The 25,364-nt window shown below is 42.1% G+C and overlaps 1 protein-coding gene across 1 annotated transcript in view; it reads right to left on the bottom strand.

Annotated features, from left to right (window-relative positions):
- Positions 1-25,364, bottom strand: part of LOC132829094 (insulin receptor-like) — a 262,793-nt gene that overhangs the window by 207,088 nt on the left and 30,341 nt on the right. The window contains exon 2 of the mRNA XM_060846407.1: positions 14,759-15,307. Coding sequence (XP_060702390.1) covers positions 14,759-15,307 — 549 coding nt within the window. The remainder of the gene's footprint in view (positions 1-14,758; positions 15,308-25,364) is intronic.

Genomic DNA, 25,364 nt, shown 5'->3' on the forward strand with positions numbered 1-25,364 from the left:
GTCAAATTTGGGACATAATATAAAAGATTATTGAAAGGAGAAGTCAAACTGGATAAAATGAAGATCAAGAGGTTTCACGTCACAAGGGGTTTACCACATGTAAGGTTAATGCCCCACAGCAAATATTCTCAAATGAATATTCCCTTTCAGATTTCATTCTTACTAAAGATCCTACATAAGCTTTCAGAAAATAAAAGCAAGAGTCCAATTTACAACAGACAACATAGCAACAGTTAGAAGAATTTCTTTCAGAAAGACATGATCAACAAAAATTCAAAGCAATTCTTCTGAACCGGTCAGTTACTTTATAACATCACAATCTCAATACTTTTCCATATATTTTTACAACATAGAGTCACAGAGGTGTACAGCATGGAAACAGACCCTTCGGTCCAACCTGTCCATGCCGAGCAAATATCCCGACCCAATCTAGACCCACCTGCCAGCACCCGACCAATATCCCTCCAAACCCTTCCTATTCATATACCCATCCAAATGCCGCTTAAATATTGCAATTGTACCAGCATCCATCACATCCTCTGGCAGCTCATTCCATACACGTACCACCCTCTGCGTGAAAAAGTTGCTCCTTAGTCTCTTTTACATCTTTCCCCTCTCACCCTAAACCTATGTCCTCTAGTTCTGGACTCCCCCATCCCTGGGAAAAGACTTTGTCTATTATTCCTATCCATGCCCCTCATAATTTTGTAAACCTCTTATAAAGTCCCCCCTCAGCCTCAGACACTCCAGGAAAACAGCCCCAGCCTGTTCAGCCTCTTCCTATAGCTCAAATCCTCCAACCCTCACAGCATCCTTGTAAATCTTTTCTGCACCCTTTCAAGTTTCACAACATCTTTCCAATAGGAAGAAGACCAGAAATGCATGCAATATTCCAACAGTGGCCTAACCAATGTCCTGTATAGCCGCAACGTGACCTCCCAACTCAATATTCTGACCAATAAAGAAAAGCATACCAAACGCCTTCTTTACTATCCATCTACCTGCGATTCCTGACATATTTTTAAAATCTTCAAAAAGTTAATATTGACAACATCCAGACTGGGGAAATATGCTCTGACTGGACTACCTAGATACCTAATCATTTTGCCTGTCATCTCCGAACCCAATATTGTTCATCCACACAGGCTACAATCTGTTTTAGGAAATGTTCAACATGCATTTAAGCGCCTGCACATCTAACTCCACTGCAAAAGGTCAAAAACCAAAAGGCTTAACAATTTGTCTTGCTGTAATCACAACATTGTTTATCCAGTTAATTCCAGTAAAAATACTGAACATATTTAGAAAAGGAAGAAGGTTGGGTGAAATCATACTAATAGGCAGCATAATTTAAATAGTTTCGAACTACAAACGTGACTCAGACACACCCTCATCCACATACGGCTGTAGGCTGTGCATTCAGATTTCTTTCTATCTCTGTGGACAAGAGTAAGCAGCTGTTTTTGCTGAAGCAACAAAAATAAACTTGTCATTTTTATACTTAAATAGGGCTTTTGTCAAAATAATTGACACGGAATTGCACACTCGTAATCTGGCACAAGTCAATGAAACTCATTCTAAATAACCACTTTCTCACTTCAATTCTTGAGATTTACTCCCCTTTTCCCCCTAATTTAGACTACCCTCTCATTTAAACTAATCCTCAATTCCAAATCTGACACATTTCACAATGCATGAGCAGATACAAACTGAACTGTGGCCCAGCTGATTTGTACAATTGATAAGAACATCATTATGTGGTTTGATTGCATATTTGGCCATGCATGTCAGGGGATAACAAGTCAAATAAAAAGAACAGTCGTAGTCTCCCTGAAATTGGCTTCTGGTTTTAAGCTTAAAGTCGGCTTCTTCGTACTGGCGAAATACACCATACTGAAGCAAAGAGGAGTATTTCAGGAGAAATACTTGGCTTTATGCATGGGAAATCATGTCTCAAAAACTTGATTGGGTTTTCTGACAAAATAATAAACAGGTCTGATGAGAGCAGAGTGGTGGATGTGATCTATATGGACCTCAGTAAAGGCGTTCAACAAGGTTCCCAATGGGAGACTAGTTAGCAAGGTTAAATCTCGAGGAATACAGGGAGAACTAGCTATTTGGATAAAGAACTGGCTCAAAGGTAGAAGACAGAGGGTGGTGGCGGAGGGTTGTTTTTCAGACTGGATGCCTGTGACCAGTGGAGTGCCACAAGGATCGGTGCTAGGTCCACTACATTTCTTCATTTTATATAAATTATTTAGATGTGAACATAAGAGGTATAGTTAGTAATTTTGCAGAAGACACCAAAACTGGAGGTGTAGTGACAACACAGAAGGTTATCTCAGAGTACAACAGGATCTTGATCAGATGGGCCAATGTGTTGAGAAGTGGCAGATGGAGTTCAATTTAGATAAATGCGAGGTGCTGCATTTTGGATAGGCAAATCTTAGCAGGACTTACACACTTAATGGTAAGGTCGTAGGGAGTGTTGCTGAACAAAGAGACCTTGGAGTACAGGTTCATAGCTCCTTGAAAGTGGAGTCGCAGGCAGCTATGGTTGTGAAGGAGGCGTTTGGTATGTTTTCTTTATTGGTCAGAGTATTGATTATAGGAGTTGGGAGATCATGTTGTGGCTGTACAGGACATTGGTTAGGTCATTTTTGGAATGTTGCGCTGCAATTCTGGTCTCTTTCCTATCAGAAGGATGTTGTGAAACTTTGCAAGGATGTTGCCAGAATTGGAGAATTTGAGCTACAGAAAGCGGCTGAATAGGCTGGGGCTGTTTTCCCTGAAGCGTCTGAGGCTAAGAGGTGACCTCATACAGGTTTATAAAATCATGAGCATGGATAGGATAAGTAGACTCCCTGGGGTGGGGGAGTCCAGAATTAGAGTGCACAAGTTTAGGGTGAGAGGGGAAAGACATAAAAGTAACGTAAGGGCCAACTTTTTCATGCAGAGGGTGGTGCATGTATGGAATGAGCTGCCAGAGAAAGTGGTGGAGGCTGGTACAATTACAACATTTATAAAGGTATCTGGATAGATATACGAATGCAAAGAGTTTAGTGGGATATGGGCCAATTGAGGCAAAAGTGACTCGATTGGGTTAGGCTATCTGGTCAGCATGGATGAGTTGGACTGAAGGGTCTGTTTCGTGCTGGACATCTCGATGACTCTAAATAGTGAAACTGTAGAGATTCTGATTGAACAAATATTTAGACATTTTTTCTGAAAATAAAGGAACATTTGAAAAATGCCTAAAATCACCTTAAAATGATACCGACAAAACATTAAAGTTTATGAATTCCTAGTATAGCAAAACTACAATTATTATACCATCAAACGAGACCATTTGAACCATTGTCTCTGGACTTGCTCTCCATATGAACAGTGCATCAAGTGCATTTCCCCACCCCTCCCCACAACCCTTGCACATTGCTTTGACTAAATATCTAATTTTCTTTCTCATGCCTTAAATGAGCTTGCCTCCACCCCACACACTGGCAGAGGATGAGGGACAAAATTTAATTATGCAGGCCTTACATACAATATCTTGAGACTTTTTAAAGTCTCAAAATAATGATCACAATTTGTACCTTGTTAAAAAAAAAGCTCCAATAATTGGGGGAAAACATCACAGTGGTTACAACTAACTTGTGCCACACATCCCAAAACAAGATATAACAAGCAATTCTTTATAAAGAACTACTTCATTCTTGCATTGTGCTGGCACTGCATCTGAAAACTGTTTCTACAGTGAAACTTGAATCGCTGTGTTTGTTTTAATGTAATCCGACATGCTATTTAGACACTGTGGTTCACCACAACCAGATTTAATTAACTGGCCTGAACTGAGTCAATGGTTGTATTTAAGGGAGGAGAGTTTGCACAAATTTAATTCTAATTATTCATCAAGAGATTTGACTGACTGAAGCCAAAACTGCAAACCTTTAAAGAAAAAATGAAGTAATCCCAGCTAAATATCAATTAACTTTCAAGAACTTTTTCCCTGACAAAACTTGCCTCTTAATTTTTTTGTTTTAGAAATATCAACAATTTTGGACTGCCTTAACTTTCCCGTGTGCTTATCTGGGACAAAGAGGTGTAAACAGTCACGCCACATCGGTCAGATCCACTCCCTTCTCACCTTCCTCACTCGGCTATACCTCTGACCATAACAGTCAAACTGGAGCTTACAGGGAAGGATCCAGCCTTAGAACTGGGCAGACTCCTAGGGCACGGTGGTAAAGTGTAAATCAGATGGGCAATCGTACATACCTTCCAAACTCACAATGACAACCACCTGGAAACCAAGGGTGTCAGATCCAAGGGATCATCACCACCTGCAAGTCAAACACCATCCCAATTTGGAAATATATTGACAATTTCTTCACTGTCACAGGGTCAGAATTCAGGAATAGTCTCCCTAACAGCATTGTAGGTGCACCTACACCCCATGAATTGCAACTGTTCAAGGCAGCCCACTATCACCCTCTTAAAGGCAATTTGGGGGTTTGGACAACCCACATCCCATGAATGACAAGAGAATGTACCTGTTCTGCTTCCCTCCCTGCTGTTCCCCTGCCTACTCCCTTTGTGCATGGGCTGCAGTCTGCTTTTCCTCAGAATTCTCTGCAATTCTCCTGCAATTTCTAATCCTGAATAGGACAGACAGGTTCTGCAGACAGAAGTAGACACATCCATCTCATTGATATCAGGCAGTAAATAGCCAGTCACATAGAAGATTTTTGTTTATTCACTCTTTGGGACGTGGGCATCGTTGGCTGGAACAGAATTTACTGCCCATTTCCAGTTGCCCTGGAGGTGATGGTTCTCAAGAAGCCGCCTTCATGAACTGCTGCTGCAGTCCGTGCACTGTAGGGTAGGCCCACCATGTCATCAGGGAGGGATTATTAATACAATCTTCAAATGCCTCATTTCACTTTATGAGCATTAAACAGTATTGTAAATTAGATGGAGGAATCAGTGATTCTGAATTCATTTGAAAAAGGGGTCCCCTTCAATGGAAGGAGTTTGGAGAATTGCTAGACCAGAAGATTGCCGTCCATTCCTCAGTCCCAAGATTTTATGGATTTCAACTGGTATTCCAGTGACACCTGGACAGGTACTGTGCAAGTAGCCACTTCCTTCTTCCAATTGGAGAGCTTGTAATGGGAGCTAGGACACTAAATGGCCAACTTGTCTCTGTCAGTTCCTCAAAATTCTTCACATAAAGACACATTAACTCAAAAGGAGTGATGCCCCCAATGAGTTGCACACTTTGTGTATCATCGCAACTATTTATTATCAACAATTGGGATGCCTGAGAATCTAAAAGAATGTTTGGTGGCCATTCTATGATTAAGTATATGTTTTAAAATTGACCACACAAAGGAAAGTAATGCCAAAAATTATTAACGCCAATTTTCACGGCGGATTTCCATTCAAAGCAGATAAAAACATGAATGAGATCCCAGAATCCAGTGGAAAAAGGAATCACTGCTCACCAAAGGGTCTGTTTCTGTGCTATACATCTCTATGACTATGACTACAGTAAATGAAAGCCACTGTAGTGAAAGTACCAAAACTTAAACAGGACAAGTTTTTGTGTTGGAGGGAAAAAGTATATCCCAATCAGAGGCAGACCCAAGTTAAAATAACCTGCATCCTTGAACTTGGGAATTTTGAGCTGAGTGAGCATGACAGCCTTCAATTTTATTGTAAACTTACTCAAGTTCTTCTTGCAGAATCCCAAAGCATTTTTTTAAAAATACTGCAATCGTAAAAGTCGGCTGTCTCACAACTGTCTGGCCTGCTGTGCCTTTTCAGCTCCACATTTTATCAACTCTGACTTCCAGCATCTGCAGTCCTCATTTTCTCCATCTCACAACTTCCCTTCAAGTAATTAATATTCAGGTAATTCTTCAATAAATCATGTCAGCGACTATGAGGAGGAACATTCACTAACCATCTTTGAATAAATCAAAATGGCTAACAGTTTACTGCATAAGGCTTATAATCATTGAGAAGAGCATGCCAAGAATAGAGTGTGGCAATGCATGCTGAAGAAGTGTGCTGGAAATGCAAAAGAACATAATTCTACAAACAAACAAGCAACTCAAACCAGCTATAAACAATCTCTGCACATCACTGGAGGTGTCTAAGGTGCACTTAATATCATCATCTGTTCAACAGTGAAGATTTGATAAGCAGCAAAATACTCAAATTGTTATTTTGAGCTTTTGGATACAATGAAGGCAGTTTCAATTAATAAAAATCATCACTTATGCTACTAGACTGCTCCACTCACTTCTCCCAGAATCCTAAGCTCTAATCCACCAAAATGCCAATCATATTTTTACTTCCTTGTTCATTAGAATTAGGAGATTGTTAGCTGGGCCAATGTTTGTTACCCATTCCTACTGCCCTGCAGGCACTTAAGAGTCAATTACATTGCTGTGGGTCTGGAATCACATGTAGGCCAGACCAGGTAAAGATAGTGCATTTCCTTCCCTAAACGGACGTTAGTGAACCAGACATGTTTTTACAACAATTGACACAGTTGCCACTAGGCTCGCCCTTTCATTCCAAATTTTTTTTTATTAAATTCAAATTTCACCATCTGCCATGGTGGGATTCGAACACATCTCCAAAACATAAATCTGGGTTTCTGGATTACTAGTTCAGCAACATTACCATTACATTGTCTCCCCATACTGCTTTTTCTTGACATTCTCAATCTGAGCTCCTCGTCTACTTCATTTTGCAAAGTTCCTATTTCTAATTTAGTTTCTTGCTTTATTCTTTGCCTTTCCAAATCTCTCCTTTCTTCACAAACTTTGGCCATCCAATCAACTGACCAGGGAAGGGAAAGTGAGGACTGCAGATGCTGGAGAGTCTTTGGTCTGATAAGTAGCTACACTGCAACGATGCACAGTGTTGGCTTGGCCAGTTGAGTCAAAACGGGTGGCACTGGAAAAGTACAGCAGGTCAGACAGCATGAGAGTCAACATTTTGGGCATAAGCCCTTCAGCAGGAATGTTCTGGGAGCAGAGAAAGCATAGTTAACATTTTGGATTCAGTAACACGCAGGGGCTGTTTTCCTTGGAGCTGAGGGGTGACCTCATAGAGGTTTACAAAATTATGAGGATAGGATAAATAGACAAGGTCTTTTCCCTGGGGTCAGGGAGTCCAGAACTAGAGGGCATAGGTTTAGGGTGAGATGGGAAAAGTACAAAAGAAACCTAAGGTGCAACGTTTTCATGCAGAGGGTGGTACATGCATGGAATGAGCTGCCAGAGGAAGTGGTGCAGGCTGGTACAATTGCAACATTTAGAAGGCATTTGGATGGGTATATGAATAGGAAGGATTTGGAGAGGTATGGGCCGGATGCTGGCAGGTAGGACTAGATTGGGTTGGGATATCTGGTCGGCATGGACAGGTTGGATCAAAGGGTCAGTTTCCATGCTGTACATCTCTATGACTCTATAACTCTTTTTTAGAATTGAGCTCGGAATAAGGGTCACTGGACTGGAAATGTTAACTCTGCTTTCTCTCTGTTAGTAATGTTGAGTTATATTTTTTAATTCCTGATGAAGGACTTATGCCTGAAATGTCAAGTCTCCTGCTCCTTGGATGCTGTCTGGCCTGCTGTGCTTTTCCAGCGCCACACTTTTCAACTCAAATGACCAAGACAACACTATGTGCATCATTGCAACGTAGTTTCTAATCAGACCAAGGAGAAAAGTAGCTTGAGATCTACTTCAATGCCGGTCTGAGGTGAAGCTGTTCAGACAGGTGACATTGATTTGCTGGGCATTAATAATATTGAAAAATAAAACCAAAAAGAACTGCAGGTGCTGGAAATCAGAAACAAAAACAGAAATTGCAGGGAAAACTCAACAGATCTGGCAGCAGAGAAAGCACAGTTAACATTTTGGATTCAGTAACTCTTCTTCAGAATTGGGTTCTGAAGAAGGGTGACTGGACTGGAAATGCTAACTCTGCTTTGTCTCCATTAATAGCATTAAGTTGTATTTTTTTCTAAAGAAAAACTTTGGAGATCACAAATATTCCTGACTGCATTATTTTCCTGAAACTCATGTATTTCATTGAGATTTATTTCTTATTGCTTAAGAGAAGATGTCCCTCTCTTTTCACAACATGATCTGAAACAGTGAAGGATCCACTGAAAAAGCTGACAGACAGGGAGTTCCGAGATTTTAACATAGAAACAATGAATGCATTGTCATAAAATTATTAATTACCCAGTAAGCAACTTCTACTCAGAAAGCATGCACAGAGTCCCTTCTGGAGAACCAGCTTTGCAACCTTAAAGTATAAATGGTTGCCACTCATACCTTTGCTTTTGATAAGTTTTATTGTAACACTAAGACAACTGCAGTATTAATTCACATAAGATTAAAATTTCAGTATACTACGCTACTTGAACTTGGGAAATGGTCTACCAATGTAATATGAGTCTTTGTTTCATAGACTGCAAAGAGAGAGCTTTTCCTTTTAAAACCAATACTCGGTGTCTGGAATCGTCCCACGAACAGCCATCAGCCCAACAATGAAGAGAAAATAAAACTGCTGGTGCTTTCATTTATGGTAAACCAATCATAAATGTTGGTCAGCTAACAGACAGGCATCAATACTAACCTCCACTGCAAATAAGCAATAAATAACGCTTTACCCAAACAGCATAGTAAACTGCTCATTCTGTAAAATGAGTACCCACTTAGGCTCAAAGGACATATAAAGTGCAAAACACCAAGTAACCCAGTGCAACACCGATGTATTTCTTGCTGCCTTGCGTGCCGTCATCAGACTAGAGACTATTCTCTGGGGCCCCATCTGTCTATTCCGGTTGATTCAGGTGAATGCTGATCATCCTGTTGGCATTTTTTTTTCTCAAAAGGAGCAAGAGGGATTTCCAGGCGCTCTGGCCACACATTCTTTCATCAGCCAACACCACTAGAAACAGATCAAGTCATTCATCTCATTGCTGTTTGTGGTATGAAGCTGTGCACAAAATGGCTGCCGTGTCTGCCTATGCAACAGCAATCACAGAATTCGTAAGTAAATGGGAGCATATGAAGCATTTTGAATTTTCAGAGACATTATAGAATCTCGGGTTTTTTTAATATCATCCTCCGATTGAAAAATGAGAAATTTGTAACGAAGGAAACTTATTGCATACAATAAAAAAGCCAGGAGGTGAGCTACAAATGGAAGCAACATGTGGAAATGACATTGTGCCATCAATGTGATGGTCTGACACCTCCACAAAATGGTGAAGGGGGAATAAGACAGTTGAAGAACAGTTAACTGTATAATTGCTGGTGTTAACTGGCTGATAGTGCTGCGGCAGGATACCACTACAGCGGTTTAAAAAATACTGATAGCCAATGCCACCCGCTTACCCAGTTCAAGTCTGGCACAACTCCCATTTTGTTTTCTGTGCAACTGAAATGACACAGCCTTATTCAGACCATTTTACCTCAGTTGCAATAAGAGATGTTCTCTATGCTGCCTGTTCAGCAAAAGGCCACCTAATGCTCTTACAGTCTGTGCTACTCGAGTGCTTAATGATTATGGTTGCAGTTATAAGTTAACCGTGCACTCTACAAATTAATGGCATAAATGTCAATGTAACTTTGGAGCCACGCCCTGATCTGTTTCTCCCTTTAGTGACAGAGGGACAGGCAAGCAGAGACAGACACACAAAGGCTCCCTCTGGCACTGCATACAGCACTAATTTGACATAGGATTGTCAGGTTTTAAGAATCCGCCTGGCCTCTTTGGGGGAGCGGTCTTTCTTCCCATCCAAACCTCACGCCGAACAAAAAGTGGTCATATTCAAAGGCAGGAATAAGCACAAAAACTGAGCTAAAGATATATGCAAACTAGAACAGGGCACAACTCGCTCAGTTCTCTCATGCTACAGCTTGATCCTGTGGCACTGCAGTGGACTTTCAGGTTGCAAGGAAACACAAACAGCAACTAACTCCAGACTCAGGGCTACAGTTTCAAGGGGGACCCCACTCTCTTAAGCATTTTAGGAATTCTAGTGATTTCCAACAAAAAAATGCATTTTTTTTAAACTTGTGCTTAATCTCCACCCAGAGAAAAACAAAGAAGAAATCTGAAACATAACTACGGCTGTAGCATGATTAAAAGAATTTACTAGTTCAATACTGTCAATAGCAAATAAAGCAACATGGCTTTAATTGACTGCACATGGATAATCTGCCTTTAATTTCCTTTGTTGTCAGGCAGCCTTCCCCTCCTCCATGGTCTATTCATTATATGCTATTCAAGCTATATACGTGGCTTCAAAAAAAAAACTAGCCCATCAGTTGAACACATTATTATATGGTTACATAAACCTCACTGACTGAAAAACATGCTAGAAATCACGTGGGCCAGTGTGGAACAACAGTTTCTCTTCCAGCCAGAGCCTTGCGCAATAAGTTGTTACCAGAGGCTGGAGGGGGGAATTGCACAGTGGGCTCACAAGCAACAGGTCATACAAGGAGAAGCATTTGTTAGTTCTCCATTACCACCTCCTCTGAAATACTGTATCAGGTGCCCACTTGAGGGCCTACACAGCAGCATGTGAATCACGAGTGACACATATGAAACTTTCTGCAGGATTCTGGTCCTGTCTCCATCTCCGGACCTGTGATCTATTTTGGTTAAACATCAAAACAGACACAGAACGCAATCACTCTTATAAATACGGACTCTCTTTCGAAACAAAAAGCTCAGCTAAAGTTTACGCGTGCTCAGCAGGGGCCAAGACTGTACGTGTAAACTCAGTTTGGCACCACACAGCTGCACATCACTGCGCATTCAGGACAAGTGGCATGGGGCAGCTACCTAGACAACAAGGGACTGATGCTGCTGGGCTCTGATGGACTCATAATATCCAGACTCACGCCGTCATTTCTGAGTTGCCAAGGCAACCATTTTGCAGCAAGACAAAGCTGACAGTGCTGTCACATACTATCGACAGACAGTCCATAAAACCGCTACAGCAAACAGTCAGAGTGGTCAGTGGTGCTCTATCCAAACCCAAAAGGTCATTGGTTGAAGCGCCCTTGAAGCAACTTTTGAGTGTGCAACTTAAGCGCAGAACTGAAGTGTGAGACAAGGGATTGCTGCGTGGGAGAAGATGCACTCTCTCAGACAAGACTTCAGATGCTTTTTCAAACGGTCTTGGGCTGTTTCACTTATAAGGCCAGAATTTATTGTCCAGCCCTCCGTTTTTGATTTTTAGAATAGAATCCCTACAGCATAGAAACAGGCCCTTCGGCCCAATAAGTCCACACCGACCCTCCAAAGAGCATCTCACCCAAGCCCATTCCCCATTGTCATAGCAAAAAGTATTGTTTTGCGTGCTAACCAGACAAATCAAACATTAAGTACGTACATCAGGGTAATAGAACAGAATGCAGAATATAGTGCTACAGCTACAGTGACAGTGCAGAGAAAGATCAACTCTAACATAGGAGAGATCTGTTCAGTAAGTCTGATAAAAGAGAGAAGGAAGCTGTTCTTACAACTGTTGGGACATGTTTTCAAACTTTTGTGTCTTCTGCTTGATGTAAGAGAGTATAACCGGGATAGGGGGAGTCTTTAATTACACTGGCTGCTTTCCCAGTGGGAAGTGTAGACAGAGTCAATGGAAGGAAGGTTGGTTTGCATGAGTCTGAATACAGTAGTGGGCTTTCTCAGACTACTATGTTCTCTTTGGTGATAATGCTCTCAGGATTTCAACCTAGCAATGGCAATGGAATGATGTCCTATGTCCAATTTCAATGTGGAATGGAAAGGAATTTGAAAGTGTGAATTTACTAATGCACCTTACTGCCCTTGAATTGCGGTTGGAAGAACATGCAGATTTTAAAGGTGCTGTCGAGGAAGCCTTGTTGCACTGTTCTGTAGCCACAATGCCATGGTAATGGGACAGCTTATGAGATCTGGAGGCAGCCTGTTTTGTCCTGGATGAAGCCATGTTTCTTGAGTGCTGTTGGAGCTGCAAACACCAAAGCCCACTGACAGTATTCTATCACACTCTGGACTTGTGCCTTTTTTCCCCTTGATGTGGGCATCACTGGCTAGGCCATTGTTTAGTGCCAAACTCTAACTGCCCTGGAGGTGGTGCTAATAACTGCCCATTTGAACAGCTGCAGTCCTTGGTATGTAGGTACAGCCACATTTTGACCCAGTGACACCAAAGGAATGGTAATATATTTCCAAGTCAGGATGCTGTGTGGCTTAGCTTGCAGTTGATGGTGGTCCCACATATCTGCTGCCCTTTTCCTTCCAGGTAACTATGGCCCTGGGTTTTGAGAGTGCTGTCTCAAAAATCTTGGTGAATTTCTTCAGTGCACCTTACAGATAGCAGACACTGTTACTACTGAGCATTGGTTATGGAGGGAGCAAATGTCTGTTGAGATGGTGCCAATAAAGCTGGCTCCTTTGTCCTGGATGGTGTCAAGTTTCTTGAATGTTGTTGGAGCTGAACTCACCAAGGCAAGAGAGTAGTATTCCACCATTCTCCTGACTTATGTCTTGAAGCTGGTGGATAGACTTTGGGGATTCAGAAGCTACAGTCACCACAGAACATGAAATGATACATCTGTAGTCACCATGGCATTTTTGAGATAGTTCAGTTGGGTTTTTTGGTGGCCTCAGAATGCTTAAGGAAGGGGACACCACAATTGATAAATCACCAAATGTTATGCTTTCTGATATCAGAGGTGATTATTTCCAGGCACAAAAGATATTTAGTTAAGCCTTGCTGCATACAAGCACAAACCGTTCCACATCAGAGAAATTGCAAATGAGACTAAACACTGAATAATTACCAGGAGCAAACTCTTCTATTTCCTTGAGTGAATGTATAAGACCAATACATATTATTTGAAATCAAGAAAATTCTCCTATTGTCAGTCAACATTAATCTCTCAACAAAATATTGCCAAATAAAATTAAGCAGTCATTTAACTCATTTCTTGTGTGGGATCTCGCTCCCTGAGTCACCAGCATTTTTTTTTAATCGGGATGGCGACCCTCACGTTAACTATGGCGGCTTTACCATACACTTTAAAAATAATTTATGGGATTCTGGAATGTTCTAACAATGTGAAAGGAAGTAATTACACAATAATTTCTTTTCTTTCACGCAAACTATTATCACATAAGATCAATGTATATCTTTTGAGTTCTTCCATTTCAATCTGAAATCCCAGTGCTGCTAATATGAAACATTTGGGACGCAAATGCTGACCTTGTGTTTAGCAAAGGCTGCAAATGAAAACAAACTCACATCAGTGGAGCACACTACATACACGCACACATGTATAAGAAGTGAGCTCCACCAAAATCTGAAATGGAGATAACAATTTTTCCACTTTACATAAGGTGCTGAATCAAACAGAGAGCACCACAACCCCATCTCCGTGGGTTCCATCTCCAGCTTCCCACATGCAGTGGGCAAAGCAACAAATATACATCCGCCATTACTTTTTATCAGCTCAGTGGAAGGACCAGTTACATTAATTGCAAAGTAATCAAACTTCTATCAGTCACAGCACATTAGCTTCACCCTGGTCCTAACAGCTCAATGCTGGACAGGAAATGAGCAAATATCATAACCGTTCTTGATCACTGCCGACTGATCCCAGCTGAAAAGTGCCACCACGGGAGAGTGGAGCAACATGGTCAGCTATGATGCCTTCAGCAGTGGAACAGCTTGTACACGTGTGGCTACCTGGACCCCCACACACCATGTTGGTAGTGTGTAGTGGTGCAGAATCTGATCTGTTCACTCATTCCAGAATTCGGAATTACATCATGACTGACACAGCGCCTTTCAAATTCCCTTTCCCCATGCTCTCCATTTACCCATACCCTTTGATGCTCTTAAACAACAAATTCTTAGCCTAAGCCACTTTATCAGTCACTTTAGGCGCAGAAATCTGAGAGCTCAGTCAAAGAAAACTGAACCTTGCCAAATAATGCAACCATATGCATGGAGGTGGGAATATTGAAGATGTTGTCTGGAATATTGTAACCCAGAGCTTCCCAAAATCTCTCCCAGCGAAACTTCATCTTACAAACTTCAAACTTTATGAGCCGTCAGAGAAAGTCTTATTTGGAGGTGGAGTATAACAATTGTCAAGTAACAGAAGGTTTCAGGGGTTAAGTGTGAGGAGAGCTGAAAAGGAGACAGGATTTCTCGAGAGAGAGAGAGAGAGAGAGAGAGAGAGAAAAAAATATCTACGGACACAGGCTTTTTCTCACAGGTCGGCACAACATCGAGGGCTGAAGGGGCTGTAATGCACTGAAACATTCAATGTTCTATGTTCAAAATGTTCTGCAGCACCAACTGGGTCTCACAGAGCAGTTCATCAGGCCACACCTAGCAGCTGAACAAAATCATGAAGATTTAATGAGGCTTCACAGACATCGGAAAGCAGACTGAGCTGCACATCACCCACTTCTGCCTCCAAGTTTGTGACCTCAGTAGGGGAGGGGAGGGGAGGGGGTCGGGGACTCAGGTTGGAAAACCCTGCTGTAAGCCAACACCTTCAGAAGAGAAGGGAGTACATAGAGAGATGTTTTGAAGCATCCTTTTATAACCAACTGATTTTAGATTTTACTACTCCTCAGATGCTGTCTGAAGTGCTGTGCTTTTCCAGCACCACTCTAATCTAAACCCACGGATTTAGTCATGTCAGCCTACCTCTTTGGCAGTGTTCACTTGTCCAACATCGATGGTTAAACTGATCATTGAATACCGTCTGAGGACAGTTGCTTTTCCCTCTCAAGGCACCTGGACACACGTCACCGCACTCTCTGTCGTCTTTATTGGACTTTATGTAATTGTCCTCCACCGAGTCCAGAATCTTCGACCAGTCAAGGGTGGAGAGGTAGCAGAGCTCTGGGTTTTTCTCAATCCTCACTGCGCCCCGGGTGATGTTCACCAGGTTGTACAGACCAATCTCTTTGAAATGCAGCATCTCAAAGATCACCAGAGCATAGTTGAAGAAAAGCCTTGTCCCACGGATCACAGTCAAGTTCGGGAAGAGATCTTTCAAGCTCTCCAGGCCGTAGACGCGGAAAAGGAGCAGGTACTCTGTGATCATTGTGAGCTCTGGGAAGCTCAGACCACGAAAATCCTCGGTTTTGGTGCCAAACATCAGCAGGATCTGCAGATTTCCCTCGATGACGGTGCAGTTTCTCAGCTGCTGCAAGTGTGTAATGTTGTTTCGAATGTCTATGCTTTGACAAACTGTGGAGGAAAAGAAGAGGGGAGAAGGTTAATGCTTATGGCAATGTGAAACAATGCTCAGCATAAAACTATTGTTCCATACACAATAAAAAAAATCAACAATTCATATTCAATCTGAGGTTCCACTCCTTCAAGAAATTTCTACAGAAATTTAAGATGTGAATATAGGGAATTGGAATTAACAAAATAAAGCGTTCTATTGCCAACAGTTGACAGAGCAGGCAAAATTAATCTGGTTTGTTTCTGTGGTGTTGCTAACCATGTTTGAGAGAAAAATTACTGACCAAAGGAGCTACAAGTAAAAATATTCTTTTTAAAACATGCTTTCAACACTAGCAATTTTCATTGATATAGCACCTTTAACATAGGTGAATATGCCAAGGAGCTTCACAAGAGCAATTATTGACAAAATGCAATACCAAGTCACATCAGCAAATTCAATATAGGTGTCCAAAGGTTTAGGCAGAGGTATGTCTTAAGGAGCACCATGAATGAGGTGAGAGTGGAGGACAGGTTTCAGAAGGACATTACAGAGAACGGTTCAGGCAGCTAAAAGCACATCTACCCATGACAGAAGTACTTAAAATCGAGGAAAAGGGAAGTTTTGCTGAACAAAGAGACCCTAGAGTGCAGGTTCATAGCTCCTTGAAAGTGGAGTCACAGGTAGATAGGATAGTGAAGACGACGTTTGGTATGCTTGTCTTTTTTTGGTCAGAGAATTGAATACAGGAGTTGGGAAGTCATGTGGCCATACTGGACATTGGTTAGATCATTTTTAGTATACTGTGTACAATTCTGGTCTCCCTGCTTTAGGAAGGATGTTGTGAAACTTGAAAGGGTCAGAAAAGATTTACAAGGATGTTGCCAGGGTTGGAGGATTTGAACTATAGGGAGAGGTTGAACAGGCTGGGGCTGTTTTCTCTGCAGCATCAGAGGCTGAGGGGTGACCTGAGAGGTTTATAAAATCATGAGGAGCATGAATAGGGTAAATAGACAAGGTCTTTTCCCAGAGGTAGGGGGGTCTAAAATTAGAGGGCATAGATTTAAGCTGAAAGGGGAAAGATTTAAAGGGGACCCAAGGGCAACTTTTCATGCAGACGAAGTGGTGGAGGCTGGTACAATTACACCTTTTAAAAGGCATCTGGATGGATATATAAATAGGAAGGGTTTAGAGGGATATGAACCAAATAGGGAGAAAGAGGAATTGGGAGAGAGAGCAGTTGAACATGTGGCTACAGGGATGGTGCAGGGAGGGAGGGATTCAGATACCTGGATAATTTGGGCTCATTCAGAGGTAGATGGGACCTCTACAAACAAGATGGTCTGCACCTGAACCAGAGGGGTACTAATATCCTGGGGAATATTTGTTAATGCTCTTCAGGAGAGTTTAAACTAATTCAGCAGGGGGGATGGGAACCCAAATTGTAGCTCCACTGTACAGGAGGTTGAGAGTAGTGAGATCCAAAATAAGGTTTCAGGGTCGCAGGAGTGTATCAGAAAGCAGGAAGGTGGTTTGAAGTGTGTTTACTTCAATGCCATGAATATTTGGAATAAAGTGGGTGAACTTGCAGCATGGGTTGGTACCGGAGCTTCAATATTGTGGGGATGTCAGAGATATGGATAGAGTAGGGATAGGAATGGTTGTTGCAGATTCCCGGATTCAGATGTTTCAGTAAGAATAGGGAAGGTGGTAAAAGAGGGGGAGTGTGGCATTGTTAGTCAAGGACAGTATTACAGTTGCAGAAAGGACAATTGATGAGGACTCGTCCACTGAGGTAGTATGGGCTGAGATTAGAAACAGGAAAGGAGAGGTCACCCTGTTGGGAGTTTTCTATAGGCCTCCGAAAAGCTCCAGAGATGTAGAGGAAAAGATTGCAAAGATGATTCTGGATAGAAGCGAGAGGGCAGGGTACTTGTTATGGGGGCCTTTAACATTCCAAATATTGACTAGAAACCCTCCAGTTCAAGTACTTTAGATGGGTCAGTTTTCGTCCAATGTGTGCAGGAGGGTTTCCTGACACAGGATGTAGATAGGCCAGCAAAAGGCAAGGCCACATTGGATTTGGTACTGGGTAATGAACATGGCCAGGTGTTAGATTCGGAGGTAGGTGAGCACTTTGGTGATAGTGACAACAATTCAGTTGAGTTTATTTTAGTGATGGAAGGGGATAATACATACTGGAGGGCAAAAGTTAAATCTGGGGGAAAGGCAATTATGATGCGAATAGGCAAGATTTAGGATGCACAGGATGGGGAAGGAAACTGCAGGGGATGGGCACAATTGAAATGTGGAGCTTGTTCAATGAACAGCTCCTGCATGTCCATGATAAGTATGTACCTGTCAGCAGGGAGGATGGTGGTCAAGCGAGGGAACCATGGTTTACTAAAGAAGTTGAATCTTTTGTCAAGGGGAAGGAGGCAGCTTATGTAAAGATGAGACTTGCAGGCTCAGTTAGGGCACAGGTTAACCAGGAAGGACCTTAAGAGAGAGCTAAGAGGAGCCAGGAGTGGACATGAGAAATCTTTGGCATTTAGGATCAAGGAAACCCTAAAGCTTTCTATGTCAGGAATAAAAGAATCGCTAGAGTAAGATTAGGTGAAAGTGAGGACTGCAGATGCTGGAGATTAGAGTCAAATGCTGGAAAACAGAGCAAGTCAGGCAACATCCGAGGAGCAGGAGAGTTGACGTTTTGAGCAAAAGCCCTTCATCAGGGAGAGTAAGAATTAGGGCCAGTCAAGGATAGTAGTGGGAAATTGTGCGAGGAGTCCAAGGAAAGGGGAGAGACACTAAATGAATATTTTTCATCAGTATTCACACAGGAAAAAAAACAATGTTGTCAAGGAGAATACTGAGATAAAAGCTATTGGACAAAACAAGAATAAGTTCATGAAGTGTTCTCTATTTTCACATTTTCCAGAATTGCTAAGTCCCTGGGTCGAATGGGATTTATCCTAGGATTTTCCAGGAAGCTAGGGAGGAAACTGCAGATCCTTTGGCTTTGATCTTAATGTCGTCATTGTTGACATGAATAATGCCAGAAGAGTGGAGGATAGCAAATACTGTTCCTTTGTGCAAGAAGGGGAATTGAGACAACCCTGGTCATTATAAACCAGTGACTCTTACTTCAGTTGTGGGTAAAGTGTTGAAAAGGATCATAAGAGATTGGATTTATAATCATCTAGAGAGAAATAATTTCATTAGGGATAATCAACAATTTTGTGAAGAGTAGTTCATGCCTCCCAAAACGTACTGAGTTATTCGAGAAGGTGACCAAACAGGTGAATGAGGGTAAAACGGTTGACGTGGTATATATGGATTTCAGTAAGGCGTTTGATAAGGTTCGCCATGGTAAGCTATTGCACAAAATATGGAGACATGGAACTAAGGGTGATTTGGATCAGTAATTGGCTCGCTGAAAGTAGCCAGAGAATGATAGTTGATGGGAAATGTTCATCCTGGAGTTCAGTTACTAGTGGGATACCATAAGGATCTGTTTTGGGTCCTCTGTTATCTGTCGTTTATGTAAATGACTTGGATTAGGGCAGAGAAGGATGGGTTAGAAAATTTGCGGATGACACTAAAGTCTATCAAGTTGTGGACAGTGCAGAAGGATGTTGCAGGTTACATAGATAAGCTGCAGAGCTGGCAAACGGTGTTTAATTCGGAAAAGTGCAAGGTGATTCACTTTGGAAGGAGTAACAGGAATACAGAGCACTGGGCTAATGGTAAGATTCTTGGTAGTGTAGATGAGCATAGAGATCTCTGTGTTCAGGTGCATAGATCCCTGAAAGTTGCCACCCAGGTTGATAGGGCTGTTAAGGTGGCTTACGGTGTGTTAGCTTTTATTGGTAGAGGGATCTAGTTTTGGAGCCATGAGGTCATGTTGCAGCTGTACAAAACTCTGGTGCGACTGCATTAGGGAGTATGGCATACAGTTCTGGTCACCGCATTATAGGAAGGATTTGGAAGCATTGGAAAGGGTGCAGAAGAGATTTACCAGGATGTTGCCTGGTATGGAAGGAGGGTCTTATGAGGAAAGGCTGAGCAACAGAGCCTGTTTTCGTTAGAGAGAAGGTTGAGAGGTGATTTCATAGAGACATACAAAACAATCAGAGGGTTAGGCAAAGGGGGCAACAGATAGAGCCTTTTGACTCGGATGGTGATGGCTAGCACGAGGGGTCATTGGATAAATATCTGGATGATAATAGAACAGTGTAGGTTAGATGGGCTCCAGATTGGTTTCATAAGTCGGTGCAGCATCGAGGGCTGAAGGGCCTGTACTGCGCTGTAATGTTCTATGCTCTAAATGCTGGCAAATGCAATTAGATTTATTTCAGATATCTGGTCAGCATGGAAAATTTGGATCAAAAAGGTCTGTTTCTATGTTGTATATCTACATGATTCTAAGAGGAAGAGTTGAGGAATGCGAAGAGTTTAGAATGAAGTTACTGAATGAGTGAGGGGCAAAGTCTTGAAGGGATTTGAAAATAAGGTCTGGAAATGAAAGGTTTAAGCATTGCCGGATCAGAAGCTACTCTAGTCAGCAAGCACAAGGAGTGATGAATAAACAGAACTTGCTGTGATTTAAGAAATGGTCAGCAGGGATTTGGATGAGCTTGTTAACTCAAGCAGCACGGTGAAAAACTGGCCAAGAAAGCATTGGCTTGGAGATGTCAGAGGTACAATTTCAGAATTATAAACACTCCAAGATGTCTTGTGTGTAAGCTTCTTCATGGTGGCTGAGTAAAAAGCAAGACAGACAGATTTGGGGAAAATCACAATCTTTAAAAAGTACATGAATGAGCATGTTAAGAATCATAACATTCAAGGTCATGGGCCTAATACTGGAAAGTGAGACTAGTGTAGATCGAATGGACTTGATGGGTCGAAGGGCCTCTTCTGTATTGTATTTCCATTCACAGTATTTCCTGTGACTACAGAATACCTCAAACATTTTGCCAACCAATATTTAAAAGGGTAGTCACCACTATCATGTAGGTTGTCACAGCAACCAATTTATGCATAGCATCCCCTGCAAACAGCAATATGATAATGACCAGACAATCAAATCGGTTATGTCGATCAGTCAGAGTGCCACGGCAGAATGCCCTCTGTTCTTTGTCACAACAGGTCCACGAAATTTTTTAGGAACATGAGAGAGAACAGATTGGACTGCAATTCAAGGTCCCATCTGCAAAACACCAATTCCAACAGTACTGTACACCTTCAGCATCTGCAGAACACATCAGTGTTGATTTTGGTGCTGAAGCCCCACTGTGGGTCTTGACCTCAGATCCTTGTGACTCAGGGGCAGCATTACCCTTTCAAGGCAGCAGGTAGCAAAGTCGCCATCGTCCTACTGGACCACAGAGTTACTCTTTCATTCGAGAAAAAGATGACGAATGGTGAGTTTGACCTAACGGTCACCACACCTCAGACAAGGGCAAGGTTCAAAAGGTGTGACCTTCATGGGAACCTCAGCCAGTGTCAGAATTGAACCCATGCTGTTGGCATCATTCTGCATCACAAACCAGCCAACACACGTAATTACAGCTCTGTTAATCCACTCCTTTTTTTTCCAATTCTCATAACCGCCCCCCACTTCAAAAACACCTCCTCAAAGTTCATCGATGCAACTCAGCATTTATCCTTTCCTCTGCTAATATTAGTACTCATTAGGCTCAAGCATCTCCTGATACTTACTGAGAGTGATGTCGTATAACTGCATATTGTTCCTAATTTTGCACCGAATATAAAGAGCTGTATCAGGTCAGCTCAAAAGTAGCACCTTCACTCATCCCTGAAGATCATGCATTCAAATCCCACTGCAGAGATTTGCTCATACAATCTAAGGCAATATCACAATGCAGTACTGAGGGAGGGCTAGACTGTCAAAAGTGCCACTTTCAGTTTACAGGTTAAAATAATTGCTCAGGGAGCTATGAAAACCAATGACAGTATGAATAATTCACCCAACATTTTGACTGACATTTATCATTAAATCCCTAGTGTGTGGAAGCAGGACATTCGGCCCATCGGGTCCACACCGACTTCCACCCACATTCTATCCCTGTAACCTTACTAAAACCTGATGAATTGGTTATTTACATCACTAGGATTGGTCGAATCTTGCATGCAATTTGGCAGCCACAAACCAAACAATATTACACATCAAAAAGTGATTTATTGCCATGATATGTTCTATGATACGCAAGGATATGAATGACACCATAAAAATTCACAGGCAGTCTAAGTTTAAACATAAATGTCCAATCCATGATCCACAGCTGGGCCAGATGGCTGAAAACTATTAAACCATTTCTGTGTGTATAACACAGTTAATCACTTGAACCAACTAGCTCATATGGAAATAATGACTAGCTGTACACAGGAGGCCATTCAGCCAAACAAGTCTACGATAGATTTTTTAAAATATTATGTTCCCTTCAGTGTGGAAACAGGCCCTTCGGCCCAACCAGTCCACACCGACCCTCTGAAGAGTAACCCACCCAGACCTAGTTCCCTCTTGACTAATGACCTATCACTATGGGCAATTTACCAGGGCCAATTCACCTGACCTGCACATCTTTGGACTGGAGGAAACCCACGCAAACTCACACAGACAGTCACCCGGGACTGGAAGCGAACCTCAGACCCTGGTGCTGTGAGGCAGCAGTGCTTTCTCTAATGAGCAAGCCTCAATGGAGGTCTCAATCTCCCACTCTTTTATGTATAATTAAATTCTACAATTTAGTTCCTCCAAGACCTGTCCATGTTATCATCTCTAAAACATGCATTTGTATAGCAGCCTTTGACACAGTTTTAAAAATAGATGCCAGCAGATTCACAGCCATGTTATCGGTCACACTGGTAATTTTCCTCACTGCGACCGAAACTAAGTTATAGTTAATGAGAAGAATGTGGGTTCAGCAGATGCTCGAAGTCAAAAAGACAAGCTGAAAACTCAGGAAACACTCAGCATGCATTGATGGAGAAAAGAAGGGCAAATACTTCATGTCAATGATCTTTCATCATAAGCAGGAGAGATGTTACAGATGATATGTATCAACTAAACTAACTTGGGAGTGATACGCTACAGAATGCCAAATGGAGGGAATGTGACAGCTTTCTCCAAGACAGAGCACATTCCTGCTCCAGGTCAGGTCTAGAAACTGTCTCAATCAGTAAAATTGAAGAGTCTATAAATCAATCAGAGTTCCTCATATTTTGTATGGGGTGGGGGGAAGCTGAGGGCTTGGGAGGAAGTTAGTCAGGTGGGGATTAGATCACATTTTTAAGAAGTTACATCAACTGAATTTAAAGTTTCCTGAACTCTTTCTCCCATGCGTCACAGATTCTAACTTGTCAACTGCAGAAAATCTCTCAGCTTTCAAAACCTGTGCTTGATTTTCACTGAACATATGTTGAACCTATTTCCCTGTCAAAAGTCCCAACAATATTAAAGGGTGGAAGGAAAGGTAGATGGAGCCAGAAAAGCATGTTAGAGAAATCCCCCAGTAACTGACAAATGAAAAATGTAACCCCAGTAAGAGAGGAGCCAAAGGCCATTTTGCCCCACAAAGCAAATGAATTTGCCTCTGGATAACTAAAAATAAACACACTCATGATTAAATGCTAAACATTCAGAGTCACAATGCTCTGGCCACTGTGATAGCGGGGAAGGATGAATGGGTCAGTTGGTCTGTCCCTGCCTATCAATTTCACATGTTCAAATCAAAGTTGGAGTGGAACAGACCTCTCCATATCCTGCCCAACATTCCTGCTTCAGCCAGCTCAATTAAAGAAAAACAGATTAACTAGTCATTTATCTCACGGCCAAGTCTGGCATCTTGTTTTAAATGAATAGCTGCAGCGATTACTGTAATGCAAACGCAATGCAAATACTATTTATTAAGTCAATCAAAAACCAGGACATTGATGATTAACATGCTTATGTCACAGATGTGCTCAGGTGACCCAGACAGATCCGTGTGCGTCAAACTAAGGCACAGATGCAAATTGATAAGTGATCTCATCAACAGCTCAGAGAGCTGTGACAGGGTCCTCAGAGTAAACTTGTCGGTATATTTGTTACAGCTTTAAATTTGTTTACTCAAGGATTACATGGTCATGGCTCAGTAGTCACATCTGTCTTTTATTCCATCCTTTAGAAACCATTAAAGAGATGCACAAGTAGTTAATAAGATACATTATCCAGTTGTAACAGGGCAATGATTTTGGAAATCGGTGCATGAGTTTTATTTATTAATAAATTAGAAACAGTGGCACAGTTTTGGAATAACAAAGGAAACATAAATCTCCAAAATTAACCAAAGTTTCTTCCTTTTGTCAGAAACAGTTCCCATCTAATAGCCTCTCATATACCTCAGGAAGAATGGAATCCCTACAGTGGAAACACACCATTCAGCCCAACAAGTCCACACCAACCCTCCAAAGATCAACTCACACTCACACTCACCCTCCCTCCCTCCCCCCCTCCCCATCCATGTAAACCTGCATGCCTCATGGCTAACCTACATATGCCTGAACACTATGGACAATTCAGCATGGCCAATCCACCCAACCTGCACATATGGGGAGAACGTGCAAACTCCACACAGATAGTCGCTTGAGGGTGGAATCGAACCCAAGTCCCTGGCACTGTGAGACAGCAATGCTAACCACTGAGGCACAGTGCCACCCAAGGGGGCTTACTGGCAATTGGATTTGTAATCAAGAACCCCAGGCTATTGCTCAAGAGAACATGAATTTGAATCACACCATGACTGAGGGTAAAGTTTCAATTCAATAAAGATCTGAATTTATAAAAACCTGGCTCAATGGAGATCATGTAACCACTGTCAATTGTCATAAAAACACATTTGATTCTTTAGGGAAGAAAATCTGCCATCCCTATCTGGTCTGGCCTATATGTGCCTCCTGATCCACTGCCATATGGTTGACTCTTAACTGCCCTCTCAGCAATTAGGGATGGGTAATAAATGCTGGCCTGGCCAGTCACACCCACATCCCATTAACAAACAAAAAAAAACACATGGTCTCCTCCTCTCCCACTTCCATGATCAAATCTCACCAGTTTCTTTCCAATTTCTTTCCAACCTACCCCTGAAGCCAAGGTTTCACAAAACAGAGCCAGGACCTAAAATTTAGTAGTTGTGAGATCCAAGGCAGTAAGGGCTACCGTGGAGCTTGGAGCAAGCCGTGCCCCCATTTTAATAGGCCCTGTTCTCACTGAGGGATCACAACAATTTATAAGCCTCAAAGAGGGAGTCAGGGCAGGAAGGAATTTGGAAAGAACTGCCCTCAACAGAATATTGCAGCTCGACGTTTCAGGCAAAAGCCCTTCATCAGGGATGGCTTCATGAAGGGCTTTTGCCTGAAATGTCGATTTTCCTGCTCCTCGGATGCTGCCTGACCTGTTGCGCTTTTCCAGCGCCACTCTAATCTAGAATAACGTTGCTCCCAATTGCAGAACCCTAAGTCCACAGGACATAGGAGGTGTCCTACTTTTGGCTCTGCGAGTTTGCTCCACCATGACGTTGTCGCCAATAGAATCCTTTTTGAAATGCAGACACCAATGTGATGTAGGAAATGGAGCTGACAATTTGCACACAGCATTATGACAATGACCAAATAATCTGCTTTTAAACAATCGGGAAACTGATATCAGGCGTGCCATCAGAGAGAATACCACTGCCAGTCTTTGAAATGGTCAAAAACCACACGACATCAGGTTATAGTCCAAGAGGCTTATTCAAAAGCACTAGCTTTCAGAGTGCTGTTCCTTCATCGGGTCTTTCAAATAATACTTGGGATCTTTCACCTCTGCTTGAGAAAGCAGTCAAGGCCTTGGTCTAACATTTCATCCGAAAGACAGCACTTGCTGAGTACTACACTGCAGCCAGCCTAGAGTTTTGTGCTCTTGTTTCTGGAGCTCACAATCTAATGACTTGGGTCAAAACCATAGCTGAGATTAGCACAGACCAGGCAAACCTGGTGTATATATTTTGCAGAACAGAAGGAGCTTGACCTGAA

This window comes from Hemiscyllium ocellatum, chromosome 28 (genome assembly GCF_020745735.1).
Source record: "Hemiscyllium ocellatum isolate sHemOce1 chromosome 28, sHemOce1.pat.X.cur, whole genome shotgun sequence".
Taxonomy (NCBI): Eukaryota; Metazoa; Chordata; class Chondrichthyes; order Orectolobiformes; family Hemiscylliidae; genus Hemiscyllium; species Hemiscyllium ocellatum.